Genomic DNA, 12,087 nt, shown 5'->3' with positions numbered 1-12,087 from the left:
AATGTCAGTATAGGTGTTGCAGCTATAAAGCCATGCTGATGTTGTTTTTTTTACATGTCATCCCATTAACAAACCCTTTTAAAAATCCATCAGTTTTTAGTCTGATTTCCCTCCCTCCAGACAGACACTAGTTTCACTTCATTTCTATGACTTTCAACCAACACAGACTTGAAACTTGCAGGAAATTATATATATTTTTAATTATATAAATTAAATAATTATATGGTAATCATCTTCATGTGGTAACACAGTTGAAGAAACTGTGTTGATAGCTCTCCCTGTTGGTGCATTCAAGGACGCTCTGCTATCTGAGAAAATCTTTAATTTCAAAGTTGACTGAATTCATAATACTATTTTTGCTATGTTCTTGTTTGTTTATTGTTTATCTCCTTGGTTTCATTAATTAAAAAAAAAAACTTTTCAGCTGCTAACAGTTCTTATATTTCGGAGCTGAATGCAAAACCAGAAAGAGATTTCAAAATAATTTCTACTTTCAGCCTATCACCACATGATGTTTATGTAACTGAACAGGACTAGGTATAGTCGGCTGGACGGTGTATGGGTCCCTCTGTGTGCCAGTAATTCATTCATTGAGAAGGTGTTGTCTACGTGGACTGGGTTCACATATGTAAACGATGCAACCCAAGCCACTGACATTATCACTTTGGGGAGCGGTAAATTGTGTCAGCAGATGCAGGGATATATAGAGCAGAGTAGGATCTACTCCGGGTGCCTTTCATGTGTATGCCAGTTAAGCATAATGTTCATTTCTACTGCTTTAATTTAATAAATTCAACAATAAAATTATGCTATTGTCAACAGTTTGTTGGCAGCAGTGGTGTGGACCGTGGGCTTACGCCTACACCTCTTATTATGGGCAGTCACCCAGCCGCCCTGGCTTCCTAGCCGCTCAGGAGCTGGCAGGAAGCAAAACCACACTTCCAGCGTAGCCTCGCCTCCATTATGGCAAACAAACTAGATTTATTAGGCTTAACATTATTGCTGAAGGAGACAGAGGAATAACTTAACATAAGACACCGCGAGCAAAAGAGAGCACGAGAGTGGGATGGAGAGAGAGAAGCCATTGGTAACTGTTAAGATAGAGAAACTAATCTGAATCACGTGTAAACAACAACAACACCAGGAACGAGAAATAAGACAATACTCTTACTGCATGAATGTAGGCACAGCAATGAAAGTCTTGTTAAGAAATAAAGGGTTTCTGTCCACTAAAATGCTAGAGGGCTTTTAATTTGAAATGGTTACACAAAGTGTTGAGTTTGTGTCAACAATGCAGTAACTTTAATACGACAAACAGGAGCAGATCAAAACAAGGACTCACACAAAAATACCTGTATAATCAATTATACATATAAAACAGATGGGATTAGAAGTAAAGACCTGCCTCTAACACAAGACTGCCTCAAATAAAGGTCTGTTACCTTCTGCAGTTGAGGTAAACAAAGGAAATACAGTGGTCAGAAACTGTTGTGGATTGGCTGTAAACACCCATGATGACGTAAGAGAAACTGTTTGAGCTAATGGGAAAAGCCAAATACTTGGCTGATCAGTGGTGAAACTTCATCATTCAGTCACTCACAAACAATCAAAGTTAGGCGACTGAACTTTGTCTAATTCAGGGTTAATAGAAAACCGAAGCCAAAGTCAAACCTGTAAGTCCACTGATCGATCAGAAAGTCTAAACAGTAAGAAACATTGGCGTGTTCAAACTGACTCCACTTATAAACGTGGTAAACAAGACCCCATTTGAAAGCACTATTACTTTTACAGTGTCCAAGTACATATATAACAAATGCTGCTGAACATCTCACTCCAAAGCCTTGGGCATCAATCTGCTGCTGTAACCACTCTGCTGACTTACAGCTTTGCACCAGATTTTGGAACCTGGATGCAGGGTTTTGCTCCTATTCAGCCACGAAAGCTTTTGTGAGGTCCCTCACTGATGTTTGGTGATAAGGTCTGGCTCACAGTTGGTGCTCAGCTCATCCCAAAGATAATGAGCAGAGTCAAAGTCAGGGCTCTGTCCAGACCAGTCAAGTTCTTTATGGACCTGGTTTTGTGCATGGAGGCACTGCGAGTGCAGCCACCTATGTTTGTCTTTCCCACTCAGCGTGTGGGAGGTGATTTGTGTCATGTGAAAGATTGATCAACACAGACTCCCTACTCATTAATGTCCTCTCATATCATCATCTTGTTACTCCTCACCTGCATTATGAGCCTCCAGCTGAGACAGAGAGTTGACAGCAACTTTGCAAAGAGAGCAGTAGAGCAGCTTCTTTGCCTTTTCCTCCTCAGACTCCACCGAGAGAGGAGCATCCTGGGAGGAGGCCTGGGAAGGAGGAGGAGCAGGGGATGAAGAGGAGGTGATGGGAGCTGGAGGAGGGGGAGGGGGAGAAGCTTTGGAAGAAGAGGAAGAGGAGGAAGAAGAGGACAAGAGGCCTGGAGCGGGGAGAGCGGAGGGAGGACTGGAGGGTGGAGGCTCACTGCCTGCTCTGCTAGAGGAGGGGGAGGAGGAGGAAGGAGGGGAGGATGAGGAGGGGAGGAGGAAGGCTTTGGGGGGAGAGGAAGAGTCGGTGAGGCTGGATAAAAATTCTGGAGGGAGGAAGAGGAGGAGGAAAAGAAAGAGAGGAAAACAGAGGAGAAACAAATGAAAAACACACCATGATACAAAAACAAACTCACCGCAGAATAAAAACGTCATCACTAACAACATTCAGATCAGTGTCATCAACCTGTGTGCTGATTGGTGCTGCTGTTAGCTGAGACAGGAGGGGCGGGGCCTGCAGGGCTAGAGCTGCTCCCGTTGGTCTCTGCAGTGACTGTCAGCTTGGCCTTGGCCTTGCTCTCCTGAGACTTGAGTTTCTTGGCGTGACGACTGCCTCTGTAATGAGCCTCTGCCTGAGACTGAACAAGAGACACCGAGAGACAGAGAAGTTTTATTTTTCTGTTTGGGCTTTTTCCTGTTGCCTGGATATAGAGACGTGAAATCCTGATGTTACATCCTGTTAAAAACGATCATAATTGATGCAGCTACACCAAATATATCAAGTCATCGTCCTCCTTAAAACATGCTGCCTACATTACCTATAATGCAACTCAACCACCAACAGTGCTAGTGGCAGCAAATTTAGCCTTGAGCCACTGGCCTTAAACAGACACACACAAAAGGCTTTATACAACTTTTTTTTCCTCAACCTTTAGCTGTAGTCTCTGCTGACTAAACAGCATGAAGGCCTCGTTCAGACAGTATTCCTACATGAAAAAACACAGGCCTCTCCTCATTCACTCTCTTCATCTGAACAGAGCTAGTCCATCAGTGCAGCAGGGATGCCAAAGCAGAGAAAAAAAAAAAAAGATAAACTAGACTTTTGCTGCAGTGCAACGTCATCACCAGGAGCTGCTTTGGGTGATCAACTACATGCTAGCACACAGGGGTTACTTTGTAACATGAACACTGTTATTTTTACTGTTGACCTTGAAACCATTGTGATGAAAGATAAAACAATTGTCACTGCCCGGACGGTGAGTATTACAAAACCATCATACAGTGTTTTGGCATCACATGGGCCTTTAAATGTGTTAATCTGTTACTCTGGCTGGACTTCTCGGATTGTATTATGTTGTCTCACTGTTTCCTCGAAGCAACACACTCCCACCAGCGCAGACCCCTGAATCGACGGCCATGCTTGCTGCTCGGTCAGAATAGACTTGGGTATGGTGGTGCTTTGAGCTGAAGAGCATGTGATTGGTTTTGCAGGTATTTTGGTTTGTAAACAAAAGTACTGAACAAGTGAATAATTTGACCTGATGAATGATGACAGTCATAACAATACATCCTTTGAGGAGCATGAATCTCAGATGTGGTCTGGATGGCCTGAGTGTTTTCTGATTACAACAATCTTCTGTGCTTTAACACCTGCACTGGAATCTTTGTGCCTGTGGGGGGTGTGAGACTTGAAATCACTTGAAATGTGGAGTCGGAACAGTGGTGTAGTATGATCAGTCCAGATCAGCCGATGATCTCTAAGCTGCAAGAACCGCTCATGTTAGGTGTCACCACACAGTGTAACAAGCCCAAGGCAGCAGTGTGTCACTACACTGTACAACACCATGTTAACAGTGTCCTCATGTGACTGTCTGAAAACATTATGACTCAGTTTTTACCCAGCTTATTAGACTGAGTTAATGATCTCCTCTTTCTTTTCTCTCCTCTCCTCTTTGTCCCCTCTCCTCTCTCTCTCTTCTCCTCCTTTGTATCTCTCCTCTCCTCTCTTCTTTCTCTCTCTCTCTCTCTCCTCTCCTCTCCTCTCCTCTCCTCTGCAGTGATTCCTGTTTTCATGTTCACTCATGCATAATTTTACCAGCTCATAAATTAGTAACACTTGATTGGCGTGTCACCAACGAGGCAGCTCGTTACCTCTCAGCAGGCATTATGTGAATGAGCTGAGTGTCATTTACACAGCATAGGGGGGTAAGGGTTAAACCTGTTTATATACACCTGCTGTTGTATAAACCTGACAGAATGATCCAACACACAAAAACAAACCATAACACTGTAAAGTATCACACACCCTAAGCTTCATTATTCAGCAGCATTGAGCACAATATAAAAGTATTTTCCTTCGTAGCTCTGAGCAAACCCACAGGAAATCTCATTAAAGGAGCATAAAAACGACAACAATAACAACATTTTAGAAACTCCTCTTCAGTACACCAAGTTCATGTTTGTGTATCCAGCACAGAGACAGAGTTTAGCTTAGCAAAAACTGCCTCAGTTCAGCAAAAGTGAAAAAATACACTGCGAGGCTGAGTCATTTTCAAAATCATTTAAGCAAAATAAATTACTGCAGTGCCATTATCAACAAATTGGGGAAGCTATGCTAATATAAGCGAGAAAGCTAAATGTTAATTCTGGAGGCCTGCTGTATGTTAAATTATATTCCGATTGTTTAAAACCATTTCAATTAATTTCCCAATCCTGTAACCACAGAACTTAGCTGCTAATGAGCTTGTATTTGTTCAGTTGTTGTCTCTGTATGATCGTTAAATGTCTCTTTGTAATCATTTAGTGTCTCTTTGTAGTTGTTTTGCGTTTCTTTGTGTTGATTTTTTGTCACTTTGTATTCAGTTGGTGTCTCTGTACGGTTGTTTTGATTCTGTGGTCATTTTGTGTCTTTTTATGGTCATTTAATGGCAGTTTGTAGTTGATCTGTGGCTCTTTCTGTCTCTTGTCATTTTGAGTTTTTTCAGGTGTTCCCAGTAAATCTGTTCAGTAATCCGATCATGTTCGGAGAGGAAGCACGGAGATTAAACTGATATCCATCTTTTCATGGAAGAGGAGGATTTCTAGAAATGCCAGACTGCTCCCTTAAACGTGCGTCAAACATTTTGATCACAGCAGGACCAACATGCAGATGAGTCACATAAGAAGCAGCTGATCATTGACGCATATGAACTAAACTCATCACAGCAGACGTACACTTACATCAGAGTTGAACCTCAGTTGACAGACGTTACAGGAGATGATCTGTTTCTTCTTGGGCACCATGGTAACGCCAAAGGTGTGGTTGATGACGGCCTTCTGCACTGGGTCCATCTGCAGGAGGCACACAGAGGTCAGAGGTCGCCAGCCTGCACAGGGTGAACACTGATGACAGACTGACAGGTCTCTTCATCTCAGTCAGTCCATAGTGCGTACAGCTACAACATGTTGTCACTGTTACTGTCCTTCACGCACACACACACACACAGACACACACACACCGTGTTGAAGTTTGGAAAAAGTCCAACTGGCGACGTCGTCTCAACAGAAAAAGACAGGAACGGTTTCATCATCACTGAGGGGCCAGTGGCGCCTATCAGGCCCGGCAACGCCCCGCCCACTGCACCACACCCACTTCCTGCAAACAGACAGAAGGGGAGTTTGAATTATTGATTTCCAATAACTGAGTGGTGACACTATTGTTGATTTGAGTGCTGGTTATTGAGTGTCACTGAAGGTGACTGGTGGTCCATTAAAAAAGTAAGTGATGTCCTTTTAAAGTGGCAGAACATAAAGATGTGACAGCTGGTTTTGGAAACTTTATGGGGTTCACAGCAAAACTTCAGTCACAAAAACGGTTTAATTCTTCAAATGTTCTTACAGAGATCATTTTTCTGCTCATTTACCAGACACTGAGCAACAGAAGCAGCAGCAGCACTCTACAAAGTCAGTGCTTTAACACCCCATCCCCCCTTTTTGGCAGCTACTGTATCACAGCTCACAAACACTTTGTGTGTGAGTCTTTCTGTTCTTGATTTAGCAGTTTTCACCCTCTCTTCTTGCAGATCACCTCAAGTTCCAGGTTTCTATTTAAGGTTGTCTTGCACACACAGCATGTTTAAGATCTACCGACAGATTTTGTGGGATGTTCAGGTCAGAGAACTGGGAGGATCGTTTCAAAATCTTCAGCTTGGTCTGCTTTGGATCGTCCTCTTTTTTTACCATCTCTTTCTTGACTGACTGCACAACATTTACATCCAGAATTTGGAACGGGATCCATTCTTCCCTCTATCCATACTATGTTTACTGTGCCATGGCTGCCAAACAGCCCAAAAGCAGAATATTTCCACTCCCACACTCAACAGTTTGGCAAAGGGGGGAGTCACTAAGTACTGACTTTGTAACTTTAACAAATGCCACGATTACTGCTTTTTTATCTTGTGTGTGTGTGTGTGTGTGTGTGTGTGTGTGTGTGTGTGCGTGCGTGCGTGTGCATTAACATTTGAAGAAATGCTCATTTTCGGTGTCTGTTTGCTGCAGCATTTTTATTTAATTCTTTTCTTTTTACTTTTTCGCCCATACATTTGCATACAACTTACAGTATTTGTACAGCAAACGACACCATCTAAGCTTAGACCCTCAATAAACTGATCCGTATGAATAAAATCGGTGAGGTGTCCTTTCATGCTGCTTTCACAGCATGTCTAGAAGATCCCCCTGTTGGGAGCATTCACTTCACACATTATTCAAACATAGTTATCCCAGTAGTTTGGCTTGTGATCACACCATATCAATAAAGATGAACCTAAGTCGACTGTTTCTTTTTTATCATGTTGCATATTTCTATTTCTAGAAAATGAGTGGAACCATGTACAAAAAAAGCTGTGTACGTGTCGCTCAGTTTGGCAGAATTAGTTGTATAAATGTTAATATTGGATTTTATTTAGAAGGTACTGCCAGCAATGACGGCTCTGCAGCCATTTTGCCACCAGTTTGTGGATAGTTCTGTAGTTATTTTAGCCAAGTTATAATAAATTACATTCATTTAACAGAAGCTTTTGTCCAAACATCTGGGGAACATTTTCAGGGTTCATTGTCTTCTTTAATTAAAGGCCATCTCAGAGGTAAAACTAAGAGGCTGATGTGAAACAGTTGTTCCCGCTCTGTGTTCAGTTACTGTCTGTATGCTATAACATGAACATGTGCATGAACAAAATTAAACTAAAACCTAATTTAAACTTTGATACTGAGCCAAAGAGACACTGGGGCTACTGAGTTATGAGACACACCATTGGACAAGTAACCATTTTAGCTTAAATCTCAACAAAGATGATGCTGAGTGACATGGACTCTTCTTGGCAAAGCGGTCGAAGAACAATTGGAGGAAATCCATCTCTTTCTTATGTTTATGTCATTTCAACCTGGAGAGCTGAGCAGCTGATCTCATCCACTTTACGGTAACAACATGAACAACATATGGAGCTGCAGCTGCTGGAGGCAGAGGGAGGCAATAATATAGAGAGAAAAAGAGAAAGAAAAGGTGAATGAGCAGCTACCATAATGAGTCCATGTGTCCAGATGCCACAGGGTCAGTGAGAGCCGCTGAGCTCTGCTTCATCTCCTTTTAAAGAGGCAGAAACTACTTTTACTCAGGTGCCTAAAATGGGACCTGAGGTGATAAAATCAAGGGTCATACTGCAGATACCAAGCCATACACAGCTATCACAAAACAAAACTGCTGCGACACTTTAAAGAAAAAAAGTGTCTTGGTAGTTATTCAAAAATTACAGCATGATCATAACCGGAACCATTACCCACAATACAAATTTAAAAGCCAGCAACAGTTGAATCAAGGCATTGTTTTTGCATCATTCATGTGGGCAGTGGGCCATTTCAGGAAAAGTGGTGACGTCTGAGCCCCAATTTAGACCCATTTGTTCCCAGTTACATACAGAATGAAGAGGTATTACATATACATATGCAGTGTGCACAAATGCAATCCAGTAGATCTGACGAAGAAGACGTGTATTTCTTCTGTCAGTGTACGTTTATAGTCACAGCTTATAGAAACCCTGCAGTGAATAATTTCATAACAACAGAGTGTGGGTGGAAACACTGAGAGCAACTAAATCAGACCTGACAGAGGAGGAGGAGGAGGAGGAGGAGGAGGAGCAGCAGGAGGATGAGAAGAGGTTTTGGTCTTACTGGTTTTGTCCATCTGTCGAACTTAAGTAAATCCATTCTATCCCATTTTAAATGTATAATATTATATATACAATAACCAGCTTAACCAATTCTAAATGCCTCATAATTCATTCTTGCCTTACAATGGACAATAACTTATTGACAACCAATCTAAGTACACTATAACTCATTCAAACCTATTTTAATTACAATAATTGATGGTTGGAAATGCATTATAACCCAGTGTAACTCATTCTGAATGTCTTATAAATCCTCCTAACCCATTCTGTATCCACTATATATAGTTGTGATGTAACCGATTTGACCCATGCTAAATATCTTTTTGTTCATTCAAACCCATTCTGTAGGTACTACAACCAATTCTTGCCTATTTTAAATACCTTATAACCCAGTCTAAATTCTTGTTCTGTATGCACTATCACCAACTCTAGCCCATTTTAACTGGGCTAGAGATCTAGATCTAAAAGATCTACAAGCCATTATAATCCATTCTAAATGCACTTTGCCCATGGGCCCTGATGCCTATTTCAATGCATATAATAACCAATTATAACCAACCTTAAACTACTACTTAAATAAATAACTTTTTTATAAATAAATAAAAAAAACCTATTACACTCCCTTCTGAATGCACTACAACCCACTCTACAACCCACCTTACAATCCATTCTAACCCAATGTAAATTCCTTATAACCTTTTCTAATTCCTATATCATCATCTAAAAGCACGATAACCCATTGTAACCCATTGCAACATGTAGTAAATCCAGTTCTAGCACTTGCAGATGACAATGACAATTTTACATCCTGATCTGAACACACTTGATTTAGAGGTTTGGTTTAAGAAGTATCCAAGCCAGGCCAGGCCAGGCCAGGGCAGCTGTATGTGTTTACAGACTGACATCAGGATAGCTGTGGATTAGGTGTGTGTCACGCTGCCGCTCTCTGAGTTTGCCCTCATATAGCAGAGCTGTGAGTCAGTGTCTGTATTTATCATGACAGCTCTTTATTAGGTTCAGAACAACATGACACAACACAACGCTGTAATCAAACACATGTAGCTGGACACACAACAGCTCGGATCAGTGTCTGGATCAGCTGTTATTAGCTGGAAGATTATTTATGATAGTAAATACAGATTAGTGTCTATTTTTAAAGAAGGTGTGATGTGTCAGCTGAGTGGACCTGCCAAAATAAAAGCCTGGCTTTCATAATATTTTGAGGTTGTATTATTGTATTATCATAGTGAAGATATAATGCTAGTAAATTAGTAAAAAACAAACAAGTTATTTACATCCACTAGGTGTATGTCACCTAAGTCTGTCACAGCTTTCATTTGCAGTATTTAGTAGATACTGTAGTTGTAATTTCCGATGTCAGGTTGACTGATAGTTTTTTTCATATCCTGTGCAAAATAGTAAATAACATTAAATTACTGTCCTCTAACAGCTAATATGAGTGCACTGTCACCATTAGTACTTTATGGTTTTCAAAAAAGGGGGAAGGCTGCATGACTGTTCAGGCATCTTTGGGTGACGGTTTAAGGAAATAGAGGACAGTCACCAAAATGATTTAGAAGAATTTAGAGCAGATTACTTTACATAATAGACTTGAGTTTGCTCAGTAACTAAAAATGCGTGTTGAACTGGTTGTGACTGGTCAACATCATTTCATAACATCATGACAGTGCATGGCTAATGGCTTGTGATTAGATGTGCTGCTTTCCTGCTGACCTAGAAGGTGGAGTTGGTCAGGACTAACTGAAGGACTCCACCAAATGCTGGCATTACACTTTTTCAACTAGTGAGTATCTCCTCCCTGTTGCATGCATTGCACTGTGGGATAGAGACACCCCCACAACCTCCCAAGGGATGACTGAAAACCAACTCAAGGATAATCAAACCACCTTAAAAACCCCCACAACCTCCTGAAGGAACACTGACACAATAGAAACTGAAGGACCCTCATCAAGGACCACTGAAACCAAAGCAAAAACCCCTAAAACATCAAGTAGACGTCACGTAACCTGGGTGTTCCTTAAAATTTAACCATGACCATCCTCTAGAAACAAACTAGTTCATATAATGTGTCTTCCAACCATGTCTGAAGGCTAAAGTTTTACTGAATTACCACACTTGGAGGCAGGGTGAAAAGTCTTCTATCATCAGAGGTTCAACATGGAATAGTCATTGGAAAAACTTCTCCACTGTTGGACAGCCTTTCCACAAAGGTTCCACTGTTTCCACAGTGCTGCACTGTTTGTCATATGAAAAGCGACACAAGCAGTTGTCTGAAGTATGAATAAAGAGCTTGAAATACATTCAAATCCTTCTTATTGTCTCAGTTGTGCACAGCCGATCAATTGTTATGTGAGGCACACTTGCTGGTTGTCTATGTTGAAGAGTAACAGAATTTGTCAGACACAGCCTCCCCCAACTCCAACATCAGAAAGATGTGGCGTGAGGGGGTCTTGAACCTTGTTTGACAAGCACTGTGACCTTTACAACCTCTTCACTGTCAACTGTAACCACCTCAAGGACCAATTAAACTACATTAAAACCACCTAGAACCTCTTGAAGGCCCACTCACACAACACAAGAACCAATCAAGACTTATCAAGGACGACTGCAACAGTCATAAGAACTCTTAATGCATCCAAAGGGACTAATGGAGCTCCCTCAACTATCCTGGAAACTTTTTCAAAGACACCTTCAAAAGCATTCTTGTCCCCAGAGTCATCTCACCACTGCTGAACATTGTCTCACTTTTTTCCCCGACAGTGTATCTCTTCCATGCTGATTGTTGAATTGTGGGATAATTGAAGCCTAACAATCTCTTCAATGACACCTGAAACCACCTCCAAGACCACTAAAACTTTTTTTATGCACCCTAAATATTTCTGCTAAAGGACAGCTTACACCAGCTCAAGGATCCATGGAACATCCTGAAGGACGATTTGAGCCTTCTCAAGGACCCCTTAAGCCTTTACAAACCCTGTCTCTCAAGTTGTCTCACCACTGTCTGACCTTTTTTTCCAGCGTCAGCGTATCCACATCCAGCAATACCACACCCAAATATCTGATGATTTTAGTTTGCGTGATGGATTTTTTTTAAACTGTACTTCATTTAATATATTTTTTTCTTTGTGTGAATGTACTACATACTAAAAACTGTTATGTTGTAGTGCTGAGCTCGTGTTTCCTTTATGATCCACATGAATTGAAGACATTTTTCAGTATGTGTGTGTATGATGAACGGTGTGGTGACAGAGTCGTCTTAATTCTGTCCTTCTGTCCTCTGAGATCTGGTTACAGCACACACACACACACACACACACACACACACACACACACACACACATACACACACACACACCCACACACACACAGTAACCCTTCTCTCTTACAGTAAGTTGCAGTTCTAAGAAGCTGCTATAAATACTGACACACATCTGCTGCCTTCACATTGGAAGTATGTAAACCAGTATAAGAACTGGCCAGACATGAAGTAACAAGCCAGACTGTTTTATTTCAGGCTGCTGGTGATTGGTCAAAAGATCTGTTGAAGGCGGTTGTAAATAAAGACATTTAGTGGAAAAT

The 12,087-nt window shown here is 41.4% G+C and overlaps 1 protein-coding gene across 2 annotated transcripts in view; it reads right to left on the bottom strand.

Moving 5' to 3' along the window:
• Window positions 1-12,087, bottom strand: part of znf385b (zinc finger protein 385B) — a 58,283-nt gene that overhangs the window by 7,659 nt on the left and 38,537 nt on the right. For both annotated transcript variants that reach the window (XM_071480257.1, XM_071480248.1), the window contains exons 5-8: window positions 5,785-5,921; window positions 5,507-5,617; window positions 2,754-2,925; window positions 2,227-2,613 (exon numbers count right to left, since the gene is read on the bottom strand). In XM_071480257.1, the coding sequence (XP_071336358.1) occupies window positions 2,227-2,613; window positions 2,754-2,925; window positions 5,507-5,617; window positions 5,785-5,921 (807 nt within the window). The remainder of the gene's footprint in view (window positions 1-2,226; window positions 2,614-2,753; window positions 2,926-5,506; window positions 5,618-5,784; window positions 5,922-12,087) is intronic.

Source organism: Trachinotus anak, unplaced genomic scaffold, assembly GCF_046630095.1.
Source record: "Trachinotus anak isolate AG129_WGS33_773 ecotype Australia unplaced genomic scaffold, CSIRO_AGI_Tana_v1 ptg000001l, whole genome shotgun sequence".
Taxonomy (NCBI): Eukaryota; Metazoa; Chordata; class Actinopteri; order Carangiformes; family Carangidae; genus Trachinotus; species Trachinotus anak.
The sequence above is the reverse complement of the archived record's forward strand: the minus strand, read 5'-3'. Positions and strand labels throughout refer to the sequence as shown.